Source organism: Mustela erminea, chromosome 9 (genome assembly GCF_009829155.1).
Source record: "Mustela erminea isolate mMusErm1 chromosome 9, mMusErm1.Pri, whole genome shotgun sequence".
Taxonomy (NCBI): domain Eukaryota; kingdom Metazoa; phylum Chordata; class Mammalia; order Carnivora; family Mustelidae; genus Mustela; species Mustela erminea.
The window spans coordinates 63,239,819-63,265,799 of record NC_045622.1 but is presented as its reverse complement, the minus strand read 5'-3'; the positions used below and the strand labels follow the sequence as shown (position 1 = coordinate 63,265,799).

The 25,981-nt window shown below is 49.3% G+C and overlaps 2 protein-coding genes across 15 annotated transcripts in view; one reads left to right on the top strand and one right to left on the bottom strand.

Moving 5' to 3' along the window:
• Window positions 1-9,523, top strand: part of RIC3 (RIC3 acetylcholine receptor chaperone) — a 61,179-nt gene extending 51,656 nt beyond the window's left edge. For 4 of the 9 annotated variants that reach the window (XM_032356861.1, XM_032356859.1, XM_032356858.1 and 1 more), the window contains one exon: window positions 5,818-9,523. In XM_032356861.1, the coding sequence (XP_032212752.1) occupies window positions 5,818-6,287 (470 nt within the window). In that variant the 3' untranslated portion in view covers window positions 6,288-9,523. Of the gene's footprint in view, window positions 1-3,738; window positions 3,784-5,817 lie in introns of all 9 variants that reach the window. The other 5 variants (XM_032356863.1, XM_032356864.1, XM_032356860.1 and 2 more) reach the window with 5 other exon arrangements.
• A 400-nt stretch (window positions 9,524-9,923) lies between these two features.
• Window positions 9,924-25,981, bottom strand: part of TUB (TUB bipartite transcription factor) — a 101,901-nt gene continuing 85,843 nt past the window's right edge. For 4 of the 6 annotated variants that reach the window (XM_032356855.1, XM_032356852.1, XM_032356851.1 and 1 more), the window contains 11 exons: window positions 24,071-24,122; window positions 23,434-23,596; window positions 21,441-21,584; window positions 20,101-20,268; window positions 18,989-19,110; window positions 18,322-18,519; window positions 17,893-18,005; window positions 16,893-17,010; window positions 15,221-15,319; window positions 14,807-14,978; window positions 9,924-14,389 (listed from right to left, as the gene is read on the bottom strand). In XM_032356855.1, the coding sequence (XP_032212746.1) occupies window positions 14,256-14,389; window positions 14,807-14,978; window positions 15,221-15,319; window positions 16,893-17,010; window positions 17,893-18,005; window positions 18,322-18,519; window positions 18,989-19,110; window positions 20,101-20,268; window positions 21,441-21,584; window positions 23,434-23,596; window positions 24,071-24,122 (1,483 nt within the window). In that variant the 3' untranslated portion in view covers window positions 9,924-14,255. Of the gene's footprint in view, window positions 14,390-14,806; window positions 14,979-15,220; window positions 15,320-16,892; window positions 17,011-17,892; window positions 18,006-18,321; window positions 18,520-18,988; window positions 19,111-20,100; window positions 20,269-21,440; window positions 21,585-23,433; window positions 23,597-24,070; window positions 24,123-24,285; window positions 24,384-25,981 lie in introns of those variants that run through there. The other 2 variants (XM_032356856.1, XM_032356853.1) reach the window with 2 other exon arrangements.

Genomic DNA, 25,981 nt, shown 5'->3' with positions numbered 1-25,981 from the left:
ATTACAAGTAGTCAGAGAGGCAGGCAGGGAGAGAGAGCTGAGAGCCTGATGTGGGGCTCGATCCCAGGACCCTGGGATCATGACCCGAGCCGAAGGCAGAGGCTTTAACCCACTGAGCCACCCAGGCGCCCCTGCTTACTTTGTTTTTTTTTTTTTTTAAAGATTTTATTTATTTATTTGACAGAGAGAGAACACAAGTAGGCAGAGAGGCAGGCAGAGAGAAAGAGGAGGAAGCAGGCTCCCTGCTGAGCAGAGAGCCTGATGCGGGACTCGATCCCAGGACCCTGAGATCATGACCTGAGCCGAAGGCAGCGGCTTAACCCACTGAGCCACCCAGGCGCCCCCTTACTTTGTTTTAATTTGCAGTTTCTTTTTCTAGTTTCTAAAGGTGGCAGCCTCGATCCTTGATTGATCCCCGCCCCCCGCAACCACTTTGGCCATTATTTTATTAATAATCTCTCTCTTTCTCTTTCTGCCTTCCTCCTCACCATTTCTGATTCTTAAGTTGCACATTTGTTTAGACTTTTGAAATTGCCCTATAGGTTGTGTATAGTCTGTTCTCTAATACATACCATGCTTAATTTTGGATAATTTTTCTTGGTGTGCCTTTGTTAATCTTTTCTTTAGTAGTATATGATCTCCTCTTAGTCTCATTTAATGTATTTTTAACTCATATAATTTCTAGACATTCTGTTTGGGTCTTTTTTATGTCTTTCATTTCTTAAATATTTCATTTCTTATATAGTCTTGTACCTTCTTTAAAATATAAGGCATATTTGTAATCACTTCTTTAATAGTCTTAGCTGCTAATCTTATCATCTGGGTCTATTTCTAGTGATTAATTTTTCTCCTTGCTATGGGGCCTAATTTCATGCCCTTTTTGCATGCGTAGTAAATTTTGACTGGATGATGGATATTGCAGGTTTTACATTATTGGACTCTGGATTTTGTTTTGGTACTTTAAATAGTTGCTGGACTTCTTCTTAACCCACAGTTAAGTTACCTAAATCAGGTGGATTCCTTTAAGGCTTGTTTTTAAGATTTGTGAGAATGGGTCCAGAGCAGCCTTTACTCTGGCTAATTTAGCCCCACTAATAAGGCAGTACCCTTCTTAGGATTCTGTCTGATGGCTCAACAATGTTTTTTCTACTGTGGCTAGTAGGAACATGAACTATTCCCCAGCTATGTATGAGTGCCAAGAATTTTGGGGCCTAATGCTGTCAGTAGTTCTTCTCCTGGACTTGGGTAGTTCTTTCACATATATGCACAGAGCAGAACAGAAATCAGCTAAAAACATGAAGAATTCTCTCTGAAGATTACAGTCACAATGAAATAACCACTACACATCTGTCAGAATGGCTAAAATAAAAAACAGTAACAACACCAAATGCTGGCAAGGACATGGAGAAACTAGATCCACTCATGCATTGCTGGCGGGGATGTACACTTACTCTGCAAAACATTTTGGCAGTTACACAAACCTTCAACTACTATACAGCCTGACAGTTGCACTCCTGGGCATGTATCCCAGAACTTAAGACTTAAATTCACATAAAAGTTATATATGAATATTTATGGCAGCTTTATTATAATTATAGTCACCCCAAACTGCTAACAACCCAAACATCCTTCAGTAGGTGAATGGTTACAAACTGTGATGTGCTGATACTTTGGTATACTACTCAGCAATGAAAAGAAATTTATACATGCAACAACGTGGATGAATTTCCAGGTAATTATACTGAGTGAAAAAGTCTAATTCCAAAAGGTTTCATATTGTGCAATTATATAACATTCTTTAAATGGTAAAATTATAGAAATGGAGAACAGACTGGTAGTTGCCAGAAGTTAAGGAGGATATAGGGGGCGAGAGGGAATAGGTATAGCAATAAAAGGGCATAAGGGATCCTTGTGGTAGAAATGTTCTGTATAGAACATCCACAAGGATCCCTTATGCCCTTTTGACTCTATCAATAATAATATCCTGATTGTATACTGTTGTATAGCTTAGCAAGATATTACCATTGGGAGAAACTGGGTAAAGGGTACAAGAGGGATTTCTATATATATATTTTTTACAACTACATGTGAAACTGCAATTAAATTTTTTATAAAAGTAATGAAAAAAATTTTAAGGGAAAGGATAATGTAGCCTAAATATGTAAAACCTTTACTTTCTAGATTAGAGAATACCACACAACTTAAACCCAACATTAAACCAGAAAAAGTATTTGTAACAAATGACTGAAAAGAAGTCGATACCCTTAATATATAAAGCATTCTATAATTTATAAAACACTGTCTCCTCCTGTGTAAGCAGTACATAAAAGAAAAAAATGCACCTTGCTACAAAACGTTAACAAGTATTTCAATCTCTCTAGTAATCAAAGAAATGAAAATTGGAATTCATTTTCTCCTCTAAATTGCAAATCTTCTTACATAATCTTGTTCCCAAATAAGTTAAAATCTTTATCAGGTTTATTTTCTGTCTTTTTCTTAGGTGATGTTGAAAGTATATAGAATTTTAGCTCCCAAGTGATACTGACTTTCAAATATATTAGCCTACTTTAAGTATTTCAACAATTTCTAACCATTAAATGGCATTAATTTCTAACCACATTATCAAAATTAATTTACACTGATCATTCTTATTAATTCATTGTTTACCACTTTTTCATATACAGTATGTTCTCAAAATTTTTAATTTTTGTGTGTGTGTTTGTCAGAATTTTAAGTACCTTCACCCCTACCCTCTCATCCCCTTATAGATTGGTGTACTGAGTACTTAGATTTCTACACATAACCATTTTTCACCTTTATACAAATAATTATTTGATCATACCATTTTTCTTTGTAAGTCTGAAAACATTGCTGTATTATCTTCCATTTGATGTTGGAAATGAGAAATCTTATCACAGCCTGATTCTTTTTCTCAATAGGCAGTCTGTTTTAAGTTAGTTTTCTGGCTGGAAACATAGGATCTTTTAATACTTAAACATCTGCATTTGGGCAGGTTCACTGACATATATCTGAGTGTATGTATGTGGATTTTTCTATAGTATTTTTGCCTAGCATTTAGTGACTCCTTTCCATCTGAAAACTTGAGTCTTTCTTCAGCTACATATTTTCTTTTGTAACTTTTTAAAAAAATTATTGTTTCCATTTAACCTACTCATCCTGGAATTTCAGCAATTTGGAGATTGGATGTCCTGGATCAGTTTTCAGGGTAGTCTGTGTCTGTTTTTTTGTTTTGTTTTGTTTTGTTTTTGTTTTTCCCTCACAATTTCCATTACTTTGTCATTTTTACCTTTGTCTTAGAAGAATTCCTATACATTTACTTCTGGTATTACTAATTTGGCTTTTAGACCTGTCCATTTTATTTTATTTTCTTCCTTTTTCAAGTTTAAATATTTTCTATTTCTAACAGCTCTTATTTCCTGTTTGCTTCCCTTTTTATATTGAAGTCTGGTTTGGTTTTACCAGTGCAGTACTTTCTCGAATATTACTGGGAGTATCAGTCACAAGGTGATAGCTCCTGTTTCCAACATTGACTGTTGTTCTTTTTAGGGGCTGTTTACACAGTTTGCTTATTTTGGTTCCCCTGCTGACTTCATAGGATCAATGAGTTTTATAGCTTGCTCATATTTTTAATGAAGTTCTTAAATAACCAGTGATGTTGGCTGATAATGAGGAACCTCAGCAGGCCATTTGTGAGTCACTATTTGTTTTCCTTAGCAGGCCTTCCCCTATTAAACCAAAGCAGATAGCCATGGAACTCCAAAGGTAAGCTTAGTCCTTGGTGTGGAGAATAACGTGGACTTCTCTTAAGTATTCCTGGCTGGGAGCTAACTAGCAAGTAAGCTGCTCCAGCCCCTGCCCTTGACCAAGTAGGCTGTGAGGGCTGTGGGTAGCTAAGCTCTGTTTTACCTAGCATTCTGTCCACAGTTAAGCCAGCGGACTGACACTGCCTTGGCAAGATTCTTCACATGCCACTGGCAGTGATGATGAGGATGTGATCAGATGGACAATTTTTTACATCACTGGTAGAACAGAAAATATACATTCTTCTGGAAAGCAATTTGGTGGAGTGTAAAAACAGGCTTTGAAAATGTCTAGTCCCTTTAGTTCTCTCATTTCTAGTGGTCTGTCTGAAAGAAATAGGGAAGTGGACATAGATTTATATTCAGAGATCTTAACTGCCATGTTACTTATAATAAGGGGAAACTGGAAAGGGAAAAATGAAGGGGGGGAAATCAGCATCACAGATGAACCATGAGAGACTATGGACTTCGGAAACAGAGGGTTTTGGTGGCAGGCGGGTGGGGGGATGGTTGAGCCCAGTGTTGTGTATTAAAGAGGGCACAGATTGAATGGAGCACTGGGTGTTATAGGCAAAAAATAAATCTTAGAACACTACATCAGAAATTAATGATGTACTGTATGGTGACTAACATATCATCATTTTTTTTTAAAAAATTGGAAAGACTACATGTCTTAAAGAAGAGACACGGCCAGTCGTGTCAGTTATGTAGCTATATGATGGGATATTTTGCAGCTCATGATAGAATGTTAAATTTAAAAAATCAGAGTGTAACATTTTACACACAGTATGTTTATATATGATAAAAAAGGCCAGAAGTAACACAAAAAATTATTATCAGTGGTGGGATTCTGGGTGACTTGTGTTTTCTTTTTAAAACTTGTCTGTTTTTAAAAATTTTCTGTAGTGAGTTTGTATAACTTTTATAATCAGAAAAAAAAAACAGTAAATGTTAAAATATGTCTCTCCACATTCCACTTCATCAAAAACCCCTGCTTTTCAGACTTTTTGCAGGCAAAGAGTGTTTGGCATTCAGGTTGAACCTGCCGATTATCATAGTGTACAAATGGATTGTGCGTTCTCCGGCTTCCCACATTGTGCCCGGCCCCCGGCTGCTAGGCCAGGGCCAGTGTGTGAGTCCCAGCAAGGCCCATCTGCCGCTTTCCACGCAGCTTGGCTGACACAGATTTATTTCATTTCATCCTTTAATTTGGCAACATCTCGTCTTTTCTCATCCTAGCTAGGATTCAGTACCAGTATTACTCATTTTGTTTACCGGTTTGTTGTCTTCTTTTTTTCCATTTTATGGGGACGAAGAAGCCAATAATGGGAATTGTGTCTTGTGAAAATGCAATGCTTGTCCTTTGGGATCTTGGGCACGTCTTGCTGAAGTGTGCTCTCTCTTTCTGACACTTGCAAGCCATTTCAGTTGTTTCCGTTAGTCAGAGCCCTCATGGTATTTTTTTTTTCCCAAAGCCTTAGTCTTCCTTTTCTCCACCCACTAACCACCCCCCCTAAACCCCACCACCAGCCCTAGGAAGATTCAGAAATGGATCCAAATAGAAATTATAAACAATAGCCTTGAGCTATGCTCTCTCCATCTGGTGTTTGGTACTTTTTTTTTTTTTTTTTAATTGAAGTCTCACTTTGTTTAATCTTCATCACTACTGCAGAATCCAGAGGGGCGAGACTTCTGCCCTGCCCTAACCACCCTGGACTTGAGAAAGGATTTTCTTCTTAGCGATCTGGCAGACTATCCCAGTGTTTTTTGAAATACAAACCAAAATGAGTCGGTTTGAATTTCAAAAAACACTGAATAGTCCGCCAGATCGCTAAGAATTTATTCAAGTAAAACTTTAGAACTGTTAGTCATCTTAGAGATTTCTTGAATGGACATGCTGGGCTAGGATGGCTGATGCCTGAGAAGACTCTTTGAGCCTGATATTTTCTGTTGAAGAGACATTCTTTGTAAGACTTTGTGCTACTTTTTTCTCTAGGTTACCCTGAAGAGACTTACCCAATTTATGACCTTTCAGATTGCATCAAGCATAGGCAAGAAACAATCCTGGTAGATTACCCAGACCCCAAAGAGCCTTCTGCTGAAGAACTAGCTGAAAGAATCGGAGTGCTAGAAGGTGAAGAATCAGACCATTTGGGCTGGAAAATGCCCACTGACCCCAGAGCCCAGGAAGAGAATTTTGTTACCTCATATGACCCAAAGCCACAAACCTGCTCCTGCTGCTTTCATGAAGAAGAGGATCCTGCGGTCTTGGCAGAGAATGCTGGATTCAGTGCGGACACTTACACTGAGCAAGAGGAAACCACCAAAGTATGGCCTCAAAACTTCAGAGATGAAGGCCTGGGCATCAGCTCTGATAAAGTGCATACAGGTGGCACGCTGAGGAAGCGGAACCCCCAGAGTTTTGAGTTGAAAACACCTGATTTGGGGAAGTATCCATTACTCTAGTGCCAAGGTGACCTTTCTATCCTGTCTCAGTTTTCATCCTTGGCCCTGTGCCCTAAACTTCATTCTGTATTTAAATATCCTAGCTAATCAGGCCACTACCATGGATATCATGTATCCTTCCTGGTGCTCACACACCTGTCACCTTGTAAAACACCACAGCAATTAGTAGGAACACAGTACAGCTTCACTCTTTCCCTCCATGCCTCTCCACCAGAGGGCTGATCCACTGAGTAATTACGTTTGATCTGTTGTGCACTCAGGGGCAGAGGTCTGACTCTTCGAGCTGGGAGTACCAGATGGTGTACCTATGAACAGACATCAGTTTACACATGATGAGGACCTAACGCTGCAGAAGTGAGGATTAGAGAGTCCAGGATGCCTTACTCTGTGGGCCTTGAGCAGGTTCTTGGTCCTCTGGGCTCAAGAAGAGAACATTTTCTTAGTGGGTATGATGGGCCCAGAGCAGGGGAAGACTGCTGTGTGAACTGAAGCCCCTTCCTCACAGTGGGGGCCTTTTTAGGAGCACTGTTGCTGCCTCAGATTCCTGCTTTTCTCCAGAGTAGCAGAAGGCTCCCAGTGCCCTGTGAATGAGTAAAGCGATCAGCTGAGGGACTGTTACTGTGCTGTTGCTGGGTCTCTAACTTCCTTTATCCCTGTTCTGTTTCACAGAACTGCCAGCCCAGAAGCATCTTTGTACCTCTGGACTTCAGTGGCCAGAGGAAGCTTTAAATAGAGACTTTAATCCCTGTCCTGCAGAGCCAAGGTTGGAGGCTGGTGAGGCTACACAAAAACCTGCATAAGGGTGGTGGTCCTCCTCGAGATGCCCAGGCTGGAGGGCCAAGGGTAGGGAGTGACCCTGTGTACTTAAGGACAGTCCCTGCCTAGAAGCTATTTCTAAATGTTGTGCCCTCTGGGAAATTTGTTCTTACCGAGGACTGAACTTACAGGCAAAGTGCCAACCTGAAAGGAAAGTTGCAGTGTGTGTCTGCTGCAGAGAACGTATAGCAGTGCCCAGGGGAAGAGACTATTCTATATTCAGGTATCTGGGTCTTTTGAGAAAGCTGGGAAAAGGAGGAGGTAGGTCAAGACTAGGAGGATTTTGATGAAACTAAAGACCTAATCTCTAAGGTGGATTTGTCACTGTCTTGAGGTAAGATGGCCCCCATGTATCCTGTCTAGTAAGGATGAGTGAATTTAGTTTAGGTGTAGGACCTGAGAGTTTAAAGAGGACACATTCCCGAGAACATTCCTTGGTATGGAATGTGGAAGACTTGAAAACTAAGAAATGATATAAAGGTTGAAAGGGGTTTTGGAGTTCATTGTTCCTGGTCAACTAAAATGCCAGAAAAAATAGTTGCAATCAAACATATAAGCATATAGACAGCTATCAGAAAGTTATGAGATATTTAGATAATATGTCAGCTACTACTAGGCATTTCTTATTAATGAAATTAACATTTCTTGTTACAGAGAAGTCATTGAAGATTGAGTCTGTAGGGAAGTATACTCCATCCATCTGTGTGTGGAACCTTTAATTCATTTTCAAGAGTGTAGTTTAAAATGTACTAGAAGTAATCTAGACGTAATGTAATGCTCACGGTAAACAAAAGAACGTACGTGCTCTTCACTGTTTTGATAAATCATTTTCCCTGTTATTTCCCCTTTTTCACCATGAGCAGTTGATTTATAGAGTCCTGGGTCCCTGGTTCCTTCTTTTCTGCCTCCGTATATATGGTTCTCTTATTAGAGATATTTGTTTCTTTCCAGCTTATTCATTCATTCATTCATTTAGCAGACACTGCCCAGAGCTGGGCAGTAGGAACAGAGCCTTATTTCCTACCTTTAAGAAACAAAGTTTAGAATGGGAACCTTGCCCAGTTTTTTAAAATGAATGATTAACAATAAAAGGGCTCAAGATTATGAATTCTGCAGGCAGAGAAATACTGGTCATGATTCCATCCCTGCCTATTCTGAGTCTTGATTTTCTCCTGACACAGGGGAGTCGAAGTCCAGCTCTTCCAGGGTGAGTAGGAGAATTATATGTGAATCATCAGTGCATTTAAAACAGCACTGGCCCTCCCATCTTCTCCATGCTAACCACTCACTAGGTGGTAGCTAACTTACTTTAATTGTATAAGGTGTTATGCTGTAATTGAGACATGGATCCAAATCTACAGGAACAGAGATCATTTTTGCCAAAGTACTTCCAAGAAGCTTTACTGCACAGCTGGATCTTCAGGCATGCTAAGACTTCTCCAGGGGCCAACGAAGAGAACGGTCATTCTTGGCAGAAAGAGTGGTGTTGGACAAAACAGTGAAAAGTGCAGAAGTATGTGGATGTTCAGGTATTTTTATGAAGCTGGTATGTAAGTTGTTGTGAACCAGCTCTATATTTTGAATGTTAATCTTCGGGGGAAATTGGCTTATGGAACCATCTCCTGCCAGAAGTACTAAGAGCTCATGGAAGTTCCCGCTGCCCACAACTCTTGGCTTATACAGCTGGGATGTATTAACATACTTAGGTTTCAGAAATTTTGATGTATTTGGTCATTCACATTAGTACTTTTTGGATTTTCCAGAATTATTTTATCCTTCATGGATGACAATTATGTGTATATACAACCCAGGATGACCAAAATCATAGGACTGGCTTTTGTTGTCATATGCGCTCTTTCCTTATGGTCTTCACTTCTCAGAACTGGCCTGGGCTATGAACTTGGTCAGACCCGAGTTACTAGGTCCTCCGTGCCCTTAGAGCACTGTGGCACAGAGCATGAAGTCCTAGCTCTGGGGATGGATAAATGGCCTAGGAAACAAGGGCATCACCTGGGACCATGCTTGGCTAAGTCAGGTGGGTGAGCCAGTCAGGAGAGCACCTTTCCTGGTCCAAAGAGGAGCACAAGGAAAGTGCCTTGTGAGTTCCAGGACTAGCAGTGCACATGCTGTAAAAAAATACTAGGCCCAGGAAGGAAAGCATGTTGAAGAATGGAGGCATATTTGACCTTTAGAAGAGATGGCTTATGAGAACCTCTCTCTCTGTGTCTTCTATGGCTTGGGTGATCAGATAACTCATGGTATAAACTAAGACACCCTGAAAAAAGGGAGCTTGAATTAGAATGAAGCCAGGACAATAGGTATAAACTGGGACTGCCCTGGACCTATGGTCACCTTGACTGTGGCTTTTTAAAAGATTTATCTTTCATCTGCCCACTAACCAATAAAAACCTCTGGTCAGAGCCTGCATTTGCTGTTTCCCACGGAGCCAAGGAGCTGGGCTGTGGTTTTTTCAAGGTCTTGGCCACCTAAAAACTCCAAATCTAGTGTAAAAAAAATAAATCAGCTCTATTTACTTTTGTCCTAAGAACCAGGCCCCTAGGGGCATAGTGAGGAACTAAACCATACATGCTCACAGAGAACTACTCTAACCAAAGTCTCTTCTAGCCAGCCCTTCCCAGCCTTAAATATGGCAAGCTCGGCCACAAGGAGGACAGCGGTAGTTTTTCCAAACCAGCTGTAAGCCCTTCCTACCCACCTCCCACCCCCAGGCTCTCAGGACAGATGGAACTAACGGTATAGGAAAACACTTGTAGGTAAGAAATGTTTTTTCCCCTTTTATAGGAAAAAAGTACACAGTTGTGTTGAAACAGTTCAAGTTTAATTTGTTGCTATATGGTCTGTACTTAGACAAACACTAAGTTCTACAACATATATAATGTCAACATGGGAAAATACCAACTTTGTCATTGCACATACCAATAAATAAATACATTTGCTCAAGAATACCAAAGAGTTTATTCAAAAAGTCACTTAATAAAAGCACAGTTTTGCAAGTTTGTCTAAAACTCCAGATAATTTGGAACAAAAATAAAAATGACCACTCCAGAATAGGAAAAGACAATCTTGTGCAAATGGACATACACATTCTAGGCGTTAGGAAAACTGACTAAATGGATGCTCCCAGCAAGAGAAGTGCCAGTGCCACCCATCCTGACCAAGGGCCCTTCGAAACTCTGCAGGATTAAAGAGGCCAGAGTCAGGCTTCCCTCTCTGTAAGCCACTCAAAATCACACTCTAGGAAACTCTGGATCTTGGCCTAAATGTGCAACTCCGCCTGAACCCTGATGGGGGAAGGGAGAGGGGTAGTTGAACAGAAGAGAGGAATGGGTGTGACATGTTTCTGAGGAAAGAAAAAAGGCACAGTGATGAGCCAGAAAAGGTAGTGATGAAAGCAAGGATCATTTTTCATTCACCCTGATTCTTACTGAAAGCTCTGACAGCCCAGTTCCTCGGTGTGTAGATGAGAAAACAACCTAGGAAAATCATGTGGTTTGCTCAGAATCACTTAGCTAAGTGCAATAGTGCTCTCTGTAAGACCAAAGACCAACTTGCCTCTCAACTTGGTCAGAAAATTAAACTAAATCTAGACCCACGCTTCTGCTCTGCCTCTCCCCCCATATCCTGAGATGACAAGACTGCAACCTGGAGGTACAGAAAGACAGGGAACCAGTACAAACAAGAGCCCTTCCCTCGGGCCCACTACCGTTCAGTGCTGGGCCCACCACCACAGGAGACTCCTTCAGCTCTCTGGAAAAGTGTGCTCTGAGGGCCACCTGGTATCCTGAGGTCACAGGTAGAGCTCAGTTGGGGCAGAGAATTCTCGAGAGGGGAAGGCCAGTGTTACCGCAGAAAGGGAACACCAGGGACTCCGGCTAGGAGATAGAATCTGTGCTTGCATAACAGGGCCATGACCAGCCCCAGCCCAGCATCTCCCCTCACAGTGAGGAAAGCATGTCTTCTTTAGGTTTGAGATCACCACCACTCCTTATTAAATTTAGAATTTCCTCTAACTGTACACTAACTTAGAGGTAAATGCTCTTCCCAGACCAAAGACAATTTTGTTGCCCTTTTTGTCACTGAAGGACACAGACTCCAAATTTTTACACTTGCTGGCTTCTACCACTGGTCTTCAGCATGTGTCTGGACCTTAACTGTTCCTTCTGAACTAGTGTCGTGATTTTTAAGGCACATTCACTAGAATATGTTCAAATTCATCCAAAAGCATGCATGTAACATACCAATTTCATCATGTACCGCAAAAAGGAACTGAAAACTAGAATTTCTTAGACAGTATCCTCCTATTCTCTTATTCCCAAGAAAGAGCTGGTACTTTCCCAGGTTTACTTTCTGACCAAAGAGCATGAAATGAATGAACAAAGTCCACAGGTGATCAAATACCCTTTTTCCTTTCCCACTCATCCTTAGAAATATGATCATAGTAAGAAACCTCAGTTGGTGATTTGCAGATTGCCCTTTTCCCCAAATACACACAGACATAGAGACACACAGACAGACACAGAGCACCTTGGAGCCAGAAAGAAAGAAAAGCTAGAATCGGAGAAGAGTGGGGAGTGAACACCACAGCTCTACAGAAGAGCTGTTTGGGGGAAGAGGGTGTGGCCCCAGGAGCAGTGACAGAGGGGCTGCCTGAGGTCCCAACTGCCCCCCCACCTTTAGGGCTTGCTCGTGCCATCATCCAATCCCCGGCCCACTCAAGGGTACCGTCTGGATAGAGGGTATAAAGGACAAGAGCTCTTACCCTGGGAGATGCTGAGCCCAGGTGGTGTCCAGGGGCCCTGGCAGCTTTTTGAGTCTTTGGGCCCATGGCTAGGAGGCCAGTGGTCAGGGAAAACCAGCATCACCAGGAATGGGGTCTTAAGAACAGACCTTGTGAAGCTGGGTCTCGAGCAGGTGACTCAACTGCTCTTGTCATTCAGTGCCCAACAGAGTTTTGCTGCTGTGCTACCTTCCCCAGTCCAGGCCGGGAAGCTCAAGCCACGTTCCTGACACAACCTCCCCCACTAACCCCATGTATTCGATGGAACACGGTACAAGAGTTTGTTCTTGTGCTTCTGCCTCTTCCACACTTCTGCCAGACTTCCCTCCCTCTCTCTAGGTTCTGAAATCAGCCTGTTCTACTTTAAAATCCTAGACCCAGAGAAAGAGCTTAGACCAGACTTCAGAGATCTAGCTTCTGGCATCCCAAATGTCATCCCGTCTCTTCCCAGTCAGGGGAGTATGAGCCCAACTAGGACTGGAAAAGTGGATCAGCCTCAGTGCCCTCAGAATGACCCCAAAAGTGGCCCAGAAACTAGGCCCATAGAGGGGCCTCCCACAGATCCCCGCTATAACAGCTGCACTGTGCTTTGAGCACTCCACACAGGAAATCTTAGCGTCTAAGGAAATGAGAACACACTACCACCACCACTTAGGTCAAAACAACTCCCCTCACTATGGGAGGAGCCTCAGCCCAATGTTTTAAGTAGTACTTACTTAAAACAAAAATTTCTGTGCACCCTTTCCAAGCACATCTACTCTGAAAGGAAGAACAACTCCTGCTTGCTTCCCCCGGATTTCTGACTTCCACCTGGGCAAGTAGCCTCTGCGGGGGTCAGAGACGAGCAAAGCCTTAGCGTTCCCAAGTGTTCAGGATAGAGGGTACCAGCCAAGGAGGAGGAAATCAGACCCAGCCCTGGAACATTCATGTCTCACCCATCACACCCAAAAAGAGAAAGGCACGATGGCCTTGGTAAGGCCTGCCCTCAGGGAGAAGCCAGACACAGGGCAGTCCTGCTTAGACTGATGTTCAAAAGGCCAGCTTTCAGCAGGGAACTGAACGATTTCAATTTCAGACATCAACTCCGACACTTCTAAGTCTCTGTAATCAGGCAGAAGGGTGAGGGCATGCAGACCAGAGTCCCAGGAAGGCTAAAGAACGAGAGAGCAGTTTCTTAGGGGATGGTAGGAACAAAGAAATAAAGGAGCAGAAGTTCTGAACTCTGCCACTCACCAGCTAGATGACCCGGTGCAAGTCCATCTTCTAAATGTGATTCATCTAAAGTGACACATTGTACTAGTTCACCTCTAAAGCTCATGCCACCTCTTCTCTCTTGTGGTTCTAATGTACTCCCTGCTTTTCTTCCCCCGTCCCATTCCCACCCCAAAAGAACCACACACAAGCGTCCTTAGCAGCCACAACCTAGGCTGAGTACAGGGGGTGCGAGGCACAGGCCAGAGCCCCTGGAGCTAGACCTTCTTCCTGGACCATGCCATGGCTTAGGACTGGTGCTCTGCTGGCTGTAGGCCAAGGCATGCCTACCTATGCACTATGGGCTGCACTATGGGCTGAGGCGCAGGGCCCTGGGCAGGAGCTGCTCCAAAGAAAGCTCTTCTGGCTGCTGCTAGGACTCCCAACGTAGCCCTGGTCCAGGGGCCCTGTGCCATGTACCTCCTGCCACCTCTATGCACACAGACAAAACCTAGAGAAATCAAATGAGCGGGAACCCCAGGTCACCAGCCAGTTCCCACAGCCGAAGCCAGGCCCCCGCAATCCTGACAAGGTCTTGCCACTCACCTTTCCCAAACTCCTGTAACTTCTCCTAGGCTGGCTGAGGCCTTCTGAAGTCAGAGGACTTTTTGGAGTTAACCAAGGGCCTGGAAGCCGATCCTAGCCCTACTATGTATGTAAAATGGGTGTACTCAATACACACGTACACTCACACTGTGCCCTTCACTGCTGGGGACCCATGGTCACCTGACTCCCAGACTGAGTGGGTGGATGGACCGCAGCAGCCCTGCATTGTGCTTCCTCTCCCTCTGTTTCTTCCTATCTTCCCAGCCGAAGAGGCTGCCCAGCTGGGCAACACACCTGCATCAGGATACAAACTCAAGAGCAGGGATGTGTGTCTGGACCTTGGTTCCCTGCACGCACACACGTCCCCAGCCCAGTCCTCTGTCTCTGCAGTGGAGACAGAGGAGCCAGGTCCGAGTCAGCTTGGCCAGGGAGCCACTGAGAGCTGACAGTTCATCTGGCAGCAGGCCTATGTACAGAGAGAGGGGAGGCAGGGCTGTCTCTGTAGGCAGGCAGCTCCACTCCAGGCTGAGCAACCCCAAAGGGCACAAGGAGACTCTCTACTCGCAGGCCAGCTTGCTGTCAAAGCTGGACAGGGCGATGGCAAAGGCCTGCAGCGCGCACAGTGGGTAGTTGTAATCCATGGTGAACACATCCTCTGCCACACGGCCAAACTGCATCACGATGTAGTCCGCTGCGGCCAGGCACATGGAACAGAGCAGGGGTGGGGCAGGGCAAGAGAGACAGACAGACACATCACAATGGGCGGAGAGGCCCAGAGGAGGTACAGTTGGGAAACATGGTGAGAAAGAGGGAGGAGAGGACAGAGGAGAGGGAGAGGCACACAAGTACCAGGAGACAGAGAAGAGGAGAAAAAGTCTATTCAGACAGTGTTCTCACACCTGAGACTCTGCTAAGTGCACAGAATCTGGGGTTAGGGCTCCAAAGGAGGTTCTTCTAAGAGCCTCCCAGTCCTAGGGTCAGAGAATTTTTGAACCTCTGATCGAAGCCATATAACCCACATTCTTAAACTCTGGCCTATGAAGCCGGGACTGGACAAGCTGAACCTTGAGCCAAAGGGACAGTCCTGAAGAAGGACAGAAACACTCACGGTCATTGCCATGGATGATCTGGAAGTTCTTCACAGAGGCCTGTGTGACGCGCCCATGGAAGTTGAGTACGTAGGACTGCGTGTCGTCATTCCAGACAGGGGTCTTGTTTTGAAGCTCGATGATACTCTCCGTGTTCTTGTTCTGCCAGCGTGCGAGCAGCGTCTCATGCTCCTGGGAAGGCAGCCTCACCTAAGTCAGGTCCAGCTCAAGTCTTGGCCCACAACTACCCTAAAAAGGGATTTGCCCTAGGGGCGGAGTCCTCAGATCTCCCTAGACCTCCACCTAGAGCCCTGGGGCTGCTTACACCATGCTTCCTACACACACACACACACACACACACACAGCCCGCAGCTGCAGTTCTGCTCCCAGAAGGGCACACATACACTGGGGTGACAGGGTGGCGAGTGACTCACGTTTCGCGGCCGGATGGAGACTCTCTCGTGAACCATGTTCATGCCTGGGACAATTACACTCATCTTTCGAGGCCCCTTGAACCCTAAGACATTTGTCTCCTGGGAAGGAGAGAAGGAGGACTCAATACGGGCAGTCTGAGGACTCTACTTACCTAACAGAGAGACTGGGAGGAAGGGAATAAAGCTACGAGCTAGTTTTCACCGTCTCCACCTGAATGTCTAATAGGCATCTCTACACTGAACCCATCTAGAACTGAGCTCCTGAATCTCCACGCTGCCCAAACCACCTCCTCCCTATCGTCCTCACTTCAGTTAACAACTCCGTTCTTCTATTTGCGCAGGCAACCTACTTTGAGTCATTCTTGACTCCTCTCTTTCGCTCACAACCCACTTCTAATCCATGAGCAGATGATGTCACCTCTACCTTCTAATTCCATCCGGAACTCAACCATTTTACCAGCACCATCTCTCCCCGAGGTCATAGTACTAGCCTTTATTGGGATTCCTGGTTTCTGACCTTGCCCTGCCCCCCTGGTCTGTTCACACAGCAGCAGTCATCCTGTTAAGTCATATCCTTTGCCTCCACTGTTCATGCAAATTAAAGCCGAAGGTCTTACCTTGACTTTGAGGACTCACATGGTATGGCCCCACTACCTTCCTCTCCTGCCCACCTACTCACCTCTGCACTGGCTCTGCCCACCCCCCTTGCTACTCCCCACACATGCCAGTCATGCAGGACATTAGCACTGGCTGTGTGTTCCACTACACCCACGTGGCTGGCTCTCCCTTCCTCCCAGGCTTTACTCAAGTGCTACCTCAGGAAGGCCCTCCCTGCCATCCTTACTAAAAGCTTATACACACCTGAACATTTCATTTCCCTGCTTTATTGTTCCTCTTCCTATTTATTTATTTTGCTTATAAATCTGTTTTATAGCTTGTCTCCCCACTAGGGGTTTAAGTCCCATAAGGGTATAAATTTATGACTCTTGTTCACTACTGTATTCTCAGTGCCTCAACTGGTATTGGCTGTGGCTTAAAAAGCTTTTGAAGAGATCTGGGCTGCCTTCCCAAAGGTGGCCAGCAGGTGGCACCATAAGCTCATACAGAACACCTATGGCTTTCCCAACTGGCCTCCAAGTACCCAGGCCCAGATTAATGGGGGTATCAATCCCTCATTTTAAAATAAGGTAGAGAAATTCCCTGTATTTACATTCCAGTTTGGTCACTTACGCGCTGTAGGACATTGGCAAGTGACAGCCTCTGAGCTTCAGTTTCCTCATCTATACAGTAAAGGAAACAGGACTGAGCTCTTAGGTAATGCATTCCGTGAGATGACTATGCAAAGGGACTTATAGTCTGTGCAGGGCCCAGGTACTGGAGGGAGAGGTAGAGCGATGCACCGACAAGAACTCAGGCTTCCACGCGCCTCCTTTCAGGGAGATTCCCAGGCTGGGCAGCATAGAGCTCAGCCCGGTTCCCAGATCTCCCCAGGCAGATGGCTACCTGTGGTCCGAGCTCTGAGGACAGACAGGGGCCACTCCAACAGAGGGCAGTCCAACTGTGTACAATCTTGTCTACTCACAAGAAAGATGGGACAGCCCACAGACTGGGCAGCAAGTCCTCAGTGTCCTGTCTAACCTGGAGACCAGAGACCCAGGAACGCACGACTCACATAGCACACCGCTGCCAACTCCTGACGCAAGGCTCCACTTTCCAAAGTAGAGGATGATGCCTTCTGAGGGTTGACTCCATTGTCATAAACGGTGAACTTCGTGCCCATGAGGTTGGACCTGAAGGGCCGGCAATCAATAAAGGATCATGCACCCTCTGCCTTAGGGCAGGGAACAGCTCAATGAGCTGTTCAATGAGCCTGCAGGGCACTCTGGGTTGGGCCGGGAGCAACCCAGGAGCACACTGCACACCGAATCCCCATCTCTGAAGGTCCTTCATGGGGCAGAAGGCTTGCACTTGCTCTGAACAAAATCAAAGGGCATCTTATTCAGTGAGGGAAATTCTAGGAGTTAAGTCCGGGTTCCACATGTTTCCCTGGAGGAACAGGACTGCTCCCCTCATGAGAGGGGAGCAAGCAGATGGCAGAGGGCATCTGGCAAGATGGCAAAAGGCGCTCAGCATCTCATGGAGAGTGGATGAGACAGCCTCCTCTCCTGTGCAGCCTGTGTTAGTCTAGCCCCAGCGTTAGCTCCTTACCCCTAAGCTTGACTCATGCTCCCCAAATATGGCACTCTGTTCCCCGGCATACACACCCCGAGGCCTAGCTCAAAGCCTTCCCCCATCCCAGACTGTGCTTTCTACCCTCAAGGACTCACTCCCCGCTCTCTGGCACTGACCATGGAGCCAAGGCAGTTCTTCCACAGTGGCCTATGTCTTCAGTGACTTCCTGAGGTTTGATCTGTCCCTCCTGGTTGGCCTATGGCCCCCTACCCAGGAGCGGCTTAGGGTAGGGTATATGAGCTCCATGTCTGAGTCTGGCTCTAGGCTGACACAGACCCGGGCCTACAGGCCTGCGGTCAGAGCTGAGAGACAAGAAGGATTCTGAGAGGATCTGACCCCTGACCTCGATCTCCCTCAGGGACAAGACCTGCCCTCTCCAGAGCCTTGCCCCACCCCTCCCACCTACCCCCCAACCTGCTTCCTTAGGGGAGTGCTAGTACCGCAGTTTCCCGATGTAGCTGTCCCCTCCTCGAGACAAGTCTGTTGGGTCCACAGAGATGAGGTAATTGGAAGTTTTACTCTTCTTTCTCTTCCTTCCCGCCAAGAGGAATACCTTGGGGAAATGGAACAAGGTCACATTCCAGGCCCAGCCTCTGGTCACACACACCCAGGGGTGCCACACACACGACGCTCTCTGGCTTCGACTCCTGAACATAAGTATGTGTGCACGCACAGACACACACACACACACACACACACACACACACACACAGTCACATCAGCAAACAAAAAGGTATGCACTGACCAGGCACAGAGGCTTCTGTCCCTTTGGGGAACTGAAAGGTCAGTGTTGGACCCAAGGCTTCCAATTACATTCCAGCCCACCTCAAGCCTGCATCAGTAAAACTGCAGGTTCAGGCCAACCTCACCTTCTTCCCATCCTCACGGTCCAGGTGCAAAAAGTAGGTGGGGTACATGCCCCGGTCCATCCCCTTCTTGTCCCGCGTGATGCGGCACTTGATGGTGATACCCTGGGGGGCCGGCCTCAGTGCAAACTCCTCAAGATCCTGGACCTCAACATCCGCCGAGGGTTCTGGGGCTGTCGGGCTGGGGGCTGAGGCTGCCTCCTACACGGGAGAGAGTAGAAGCCTGAGCCCCAGAGACCCTGAGCAGCTACAGCTGGTGGTCTGGGACCCAAAGCTACCCCCTGGTGTGGTGGTGGTGGTGGTGGTGGTGATGGGAGCTGGGACAGGGTCCTTGGGATAAGCTTGGCCCTGGGGTCAGCAGCTGGCTCCTCAGCCCTTTTCCCACCTCCGCTGTCCCTGGGGGGCGGAGCTGGAGATGTGGGCAGGTACTCGGGGCCATCCTGTCCAACTCGAGCCCCCTACTTCTGGCCTGGCTGAAGAGGAGGCAGGAGAGGAGGGATACAAAAGCCCCAGCCAGAAAAGCTTTTCATCGGTTTCAAGGCCCAGAAAGAGTCAATTTCTTTCCCAAGAAAGCCAACTCTCCACTCCTTCACACCTGTTCCCCCTCCAACCTGGACGCTCAGACCTCTGATGGCTGTCTACCCTCCCTCGGGGCAGCAAAGCACCTCACCCTGACGGACTTCCGGCTGGTAGCGGAGCTGGGCCGGGTGTTGCTGTTTAGCTGGGAGGAGCTGGAGCTATTTTCATCCTCATCCTCCTCTTCCTCTTCAAAGCTCATGCTGCTGGAGACCCCTGGGCGGGTCAGAGGAACGGGACGGGACGAGTGGTCACATACACACACCCGGACACCTGCTCCGAAGCACAGTCATCCGTACATGCAAAGAGCCATATGTACACACATGCATACACACACACACACACGTCCAAATACACACAAGGACACACACTCTCCAATGCACGCATGAGCTGGGGCGGGTCACCATCCTCAGGGTGTAAACCCCCCTCCCCAGCTTTCAGCTCAGTCCCCCCATGAGACCACCCGCCCCCAGCAGTCAGTGCCTGTCTCCTGGGTGGCAAGGCCTGAGTGGAGCTGACCCTGTGCTGGGAGCCTTCGTGTCTACCGGAGGTCTCAGCCGTCACAGGCCATAGAGTCTGTTTAGGAGAGGCCCAGCTCCCTCCTCCCCCAGCCTGATGCACATGCCTCCTCCCACAGCCTGCCCATGGCCTTCTGTCTACACATTTCTCCCCACCTGGAATGCTATCCCTAGCCTCCTGCTGCCTTGACAGCCCCTTCTCCAGGAAGCCTGTCCTGATCTCATTTCTTAGAACATGTGTCCCTACTGGGCTTCCCTCTGCCACCCAGTGCCAGGGACTCCCTGGGGCGGAGCTCCTGGTAGAGAGACTCTCTGGGCAGCAGCTTTCCTGGGAGGATCTGCCATCCCTCCTGGCTTTCTGGCCCTGCTCCCTGAGCTCGGTACATGTAGCGGAAACACTCGGAAAAGGACCTTTCTCAAAGGACCCAAAGGGAAAGGAAATCTGTCTCCAAACCTGGGCCTCCCTAGAGACAAAAGATGGAGGTAGAGAGGGGGAATGGGCTGTGGACAGGTCGCTTTCCCTAGCTGACAATGACTTCCCTGAACTTGGCCTTACCAGGGCTCCCTACATTCAAGTTTCTCATTAGTCTCACACTGTGCCCCTACCAGGGCCATGTTCCCCACAAGGGTGCATCTGAGAACCTGGAACTGAGCTTTGGGGGTGTCACTGAACCCCCACAGGGCTCACCCTTCCTCTGCATCGTGGCACGGAGGTCCTGCCCGCTGGGCTGTGCGCCCCCGCCGGCTGCCGTCTCCCCCGCGTCCTGAGCGTGGTCTGACTGGCCCACAGTCAGGATCCGCACCGGGTCTTGGGCCTCAGACTTGTCTTCTGCCAGTGCTGCTGGCCCGCTGGTGCCTGCAGGCCATGGATACTCCTGAGTCCCATGGGGGGTGGGGGAGAGAGCCCGGATTCTCAGACGTCCTTGAAGTGGGTGTGGGGTGAGTGGGGGGAACCCTCTGCAAAACTGATTTTTGCAAATACTAATGACTGCCGCCAGCCTCTTATTGATCAACAAGCTACAAAGGGACAAGGGCTTCATTTCTTCTGCTGTTCCCCCAAATTAGTTGCCGAGGGTTGGCTTGAAATGCCTCATATCCCTAGGCAGAAGACAGCCATCTACAAAACCAACTGCACAGTGAAAAAGACAAGATGGAGAACAAGGACTGATGATGACCATGGCCAAGACCACCACTTGTTCACAGACACAGCCAACACCCAGTTATCAGTGCTGATCTTCTCTCTCACACACACAAACACACACCTCATAACTCACAGACGTCACTCAAAACACAGGGGGCCCCTTGAAAAAGATGGAGGTTGGCATACACTCCCCTTCCCAAATGGAAGATCACCCATCCCACCTCACCCTGCCCAAGGTGCCCGAGTAACAGAAGGCCTGGCCCACACAGGTAGCAGTTGCCTTGCTGGCTGAGCTCTGCCCCCCCCCCCAACTCTGCAGTCAGCTCCGGAAGCCTATGAACCCTGACATGCCACTGTCCAACCACATCCCAGACACCTGGAAATCACTGCCCATGCACACAGGTTGGGCACACAGGGGGTGTCTAGCCAGCAGAGACAGGACTCGTGGCAGAAGGCACCACAATGGTCCTTGATCTCTGGGGATCTTTTCTGGAGAGGAACGGAGAGAACAGAATGGTCTGTGGGCCCAGACGTTGGAGTGAGGACTATAGCAGAGAGTCGAGAAAGCCCACACAACTGTGAGTACGGCACAAGGATGCGGCAGACTGCCAGGGGCAGGACAGCAATGGAGGGGGCTCCAACCAGGTGGGGGAGGGACACGGCGAGGTGCATTTCACTTCCTGGCAGTGTGGGGAGCCTGCCCACACCCACAAGCCAGCCCAGGAACCCCATGAGCTAGAGGAAGCTGTGAGCTTGAGTATCCTTCTGTGCCTTCATGGAGGCCTCCCACCCTGTCCCTTACCTCCCAAATCTGGAGGAGAAACCTCCCTCAACCCTCCAGTGGGAGCCAGACCTCCTGAGGAGGGCCGTGGTGGAAGAAAGCCAACCTTTGTGCTTCCCCTTCTTTTCCTTCCTAGACGCCCCGCCCTGGCCCCCCGCTGCAGCGGCTGCCTTGGTTCTCTTGGCTGAGGCTGGTGCTGTTGGTCGGGCAGCTCCCAGCTGCGCACTGGTGAGTGAGTCGGCCTCTTGAACTGCTCAGGAGAGAGTCCAGAGAGAGAGAGAGAGGGAGGGAGAGAAACATGGGCCCTAGATGAGACCAGAGCTGCAAGTGGAACTCACTTCTCAGCACATTTCCCAGGGCCCCCCCACCACTCAGCCCTACCAGGGCCTCTGTACCACCTATGCTGGCTAGACACCCATGGCCTCTCCTATAAGACAGAGGGGCTTAGGGCAGGCAGAGCTAGAACGGGATGGTGCCCCCAGCCCCATGTGATAGAGTCAACAAGCTGGCCCACAGCATGACCAACCAAGAAGCACCACAATCAAAGCTCTGGGCCAGCAAACCGTGTTGAGTCTGGGCAGGGGGAGGGGGAGCATCTGGGAGAATGTGGGTCACTCTAGGTGCCAAAGATAGAAAAGGCTGCATCTCCTAGAAGAGCCCAGAACTCAAGAGGGGAAGCACTGCAGGGAGCCTGTACTGGCCTGCCCAGGACAAGCCCATGGGAGCCTGGCACGCCAGCGTACCCCGAGCAGGAGAGTAACTCCGGGCTACAAGAAGCCGTGCCAACCAACAGAGAGGTGGCCTCCACAGTCTCACACATCAGAACCCCAACCTCCTCAAAGTCTTTGAATGATATCTCATTGCTCATAAGATGAAGACCAACATTCTCCCCTCCAGCTCCGTTCCACTTGGCCTTGGCCTTGCCGGCACACCCCTTATCTCCCAGGCACCCCAAATCCCAGCCCCTCCAGGCCCTCTCAGGGCCTTGCGCACAGCGTCCTCCCTCTTGCCAGAGGGGCTTGGTGCTCCTGTCACACTGTGTGCACTGTCCTCACTGTGGACGTCGGCCCCCTGACCCCAACTCAACTCCCACTCAACCTGCAGTTTCCAGCTCAGGTGTCACCTCCTCAGAGAGGCCTTCCCTGGCCCTCGTATGGGAGCAGTCTCTCTGCCATTCACTCACACAGCCTGGCTTCTCTTCACCAAGCACACCAATGAACTCACTCTCCCTTCATGGACCTCCAGGTCCATGAACAAAGAGAGAGCACACCTCTTCTGTGCTTCCCCAGGACCTTCAGCCTCTAATCCAGAGCCTGACACACAGTAGGCCCTCAACAAATATTTAAGAAATGAGTATACAACATGAATGAGCACGGTCAGTGAAAAACTTCGCTGGGAGAAAGTTCTCACTGCCCTCAAACTCTCTCAGCGTCTGAAGATGAGGGCCTTGTATTTTACACCGAGAGCCAGCAGAGGGCAGAGCAGGAGGCAGCTGAAGCGGCAGGGGGGTATGGGAGGTGCCCCTGGAACCCCAGATTCCAGGTCAGCCAGCCCCTGGAGCAGCATCCTCCTCAGGGCTCTGAGATGGGCAAAGAAGCCCCTCCATCCCCACCCACACCCCAGAGCAGCAGCGTGAACCCAGCCTGGTCTGCAGCCTCGGCAGGAGAAGCATTCAGCAGACGGGACCATGTGACACACCAGCGCCACTTGTTTTCAAAGCCCCCAGACAGGTTCCTCAACCTTACGAGGGGAGAAGATAGGCCCAGAGAGGGTATGTGACTTGCCCAGAGTCAAAAGTGAGCAGAAACTGTCTTCTGACAGGGCTGGGACCCACTCTGTCCAAAGCGGCTACAGACAGGCCTGCCCCTGGCCTGGGGCGCAGTCGGTGCTCAAGGAACACCCGCCAAGGCCACCGAAGCCTGGGGATGCCAGAGCATGTGCAGGGGCCCTGGGCTGCAGGTCCCGACTCCCTCTGCCTGGGATGGAGCTGGGAGTCGTCTGGCTGGAGGCCCGTGGGCACCCCCCACTCTGGAAGCAGTGGGGGGGGGGGCAGTCACAGCACAGGGAACTCCCCAGGCCAACCCCAAGGCAGGCTCTACCTTGGTAGCTGGTGCTGCCACTGCTGCTGAGGTAGGACTCCACCAGCGGCGCCTGCTCCTCTGACTGCCGGGCCCGCCGGCTCCGGGGCCGCCCGTCCGCGTTGGCCTGTACCATCAGGGGCTCCTGACGCTTCTTCTTCTGCTTCTGCTCCAGCAGGGCCCGCTGTGGAGGCACCGGACAGGCACACAAGTTGGCAGGCCCTGACAGCACAGCCCGTCCCTCCCACCCGGAGGGCAGGCTCCCGACTGGAACCAGAGAAGGCCCGGATCACTCAGCTCAGTTCTTGGGGTGACCAGGGGGTCCACAGCCCACTTTGGGCCACGGCTCTGTGCCCTTGGCACCTTGAGGCTCAGGGTCCAGGAGAAGGAGGCACAAATCAGCCCAGGTAGATGGCCCAGCAGGACTGCAGCACGGATGTCCGGTGCTCCGACTACAGGCACCAGCTGCCCACCCGGAAAAGCCCTGGGCTCTGGGGCTGTGCTGATGCTGAGCAGTCTAGACATGGCTTGTCTCTCTTCTGTGAGGGCCTCCTCCCAGCCAGCCAGGGTCACCCCAGGAAGCGAGACAATGTCCCCCGCAGCCCCCCGCCGATGGTAAATGCCAACTGCCCGTCCACCCAGCCCCGGCTGCACTCACCTGCCGGTCTAGCTTCTGCTGCCTCAGGTTGCTGCCCTCATCATCTAAGACACTGTAGAGGGAGACAGGGGCATTCAGGGCCTGCCTGGTGGCTGCCAGCTACAAACAGGGAGCCCAGAGCCCACCCCCACCCTGCACATCAGGGTTCTTTAAACCTCTCCCATAATGACTCCTGGGGACACAGGAGAAGGAGACAGGAAGGGTGGAGCTACTACCTGGAAGTCAGCTCCGGACGGAAAGGTGGAAGCCATATTTTTGCCAATGCAGGAGCTTTCTCCTGTGGGGGTCCCTGCTGACCGAAGGACTTCCTAGTTCAGCCTGACCCAAAAAGTACAAGAAGAGACTCTCTCTTTGGGACCATGAGCTGAGACGTGCCTAAGATGCAGGGGAACCTGCCCAGAGGCATCAGGTACAAGCCAGGCCCAAGGCTGGGCTTCAGACTGAGGCACCTGTCTGCTCCAGGTCCCTCTCGGATCTCGCCAGCTCCTCCCCAGTCCTCCCGTCCTTCCTAGAGGAGGCCGGATCCTTTGAGGCAGACTCATTCCTCTTCTAGTCAAACTCCTGGCTCTCCAGGTGGCAGAATGAGAGATGCCAACACTATCCACCCCCTTTAAAGAAGGCTGAGGGTTCTCTCATCTGGGAGAGAGAAACTAGAAGTCCAACCAGTCCCTGAGGGCAGGGCTGGGCTGGCTGGACATATGTGTAGGCAGACAAAGCCCATCCGTGCACAGCCCAGTGACCAGCCAACAGGGGGCACTGGGGCATCAAATCCTTGAGTCTCTAAGGTCTTGGAACAGGCAGTGTGTCATCTCACATAGATTGAACCTGCCTCCCAGGAGGCAAGTGAAATTAAGGAGCCCCAACCACTTAGCACTCCTTCTAGGCCAAGATACACCCATAAGCCGTAGCCTCAAATTCTGTAAAAGCCAGGGTTGGGGGCAGAGCTGGAGCCTGAGGATCTGAGCCCTGGGAACCCCCAGACTACCCTGGCCCAGTGATGCTAGAGCCTGCCCCTGAACCAGACCATGAGCGGGAACCTGCACAGGCATGCCTGAGGGCATCAGGTTTGTCATGCGTGTGCACATGCCAGAAGGTGTCCAAACATGAGCACATCTACACGTGTGAGTGAGCACACACCTGCGTATCTATATAGATGAACTTGTGTGCGGGTGAGTACGCGTGTGAGGAGTGCAGACAAGGACGAGTCACCCTGAAGACAGCTCAGCCGCTGTCACCCCTTCCCGATAAGAGGAGCTCTTTCTAGCCAGAACAATCATTGACCTGCAATGTCCCCTCGGCTCATCCAGATGACCTGTGAGTCAGTGTGCTGGGGAGCCACCCAAGGGCGGCAGGACGTCCACGGAGTCCCCAGCCCGCCGCCCACCTCCCTGGCCACAACCTAAGACGACTGCCTGTTTTCAACCATTGGCACTGTTCTTACTTGAAGGCCTTGCCTGACACCCATGGGCTGGTCCTCACTCCAAAGGAGCCCCAACCATGAGCCTCGTTGGTTTGCAACCTTATTCTCCAAAAGTCTTGGCTGCCAGAACACAAGCGAAGACACTGCTAAACAGATGTGCTTCTGAGCCAAGGCCTTAGTCCAGGGGGGACTCCATGAGCGTGCTGCCAGGACCAGACGACAGTGACCCGCCTCCTAAAACTTCCAGCTGGCCAGGACAAGGACTGCCCCCTCAGAGAAAGCAGGCACCCCAGGCCAGAGGGTGGGAGCCAGAGTTCTGAAGGAGAAAGAATTCATTAGGGAGGGCAAGATGCCTGGGAGCTCCGCCAGGGCTGAGAAGCTACGAGTCTGCCACTGGTCTGCGCACCCTAAGTCAGTGGCCTCACTGAACGAAGCCAAGGCCGAGCATCTGCTCCCACAGACTTCCAGGGCTCAGGCCACCAACACCACCA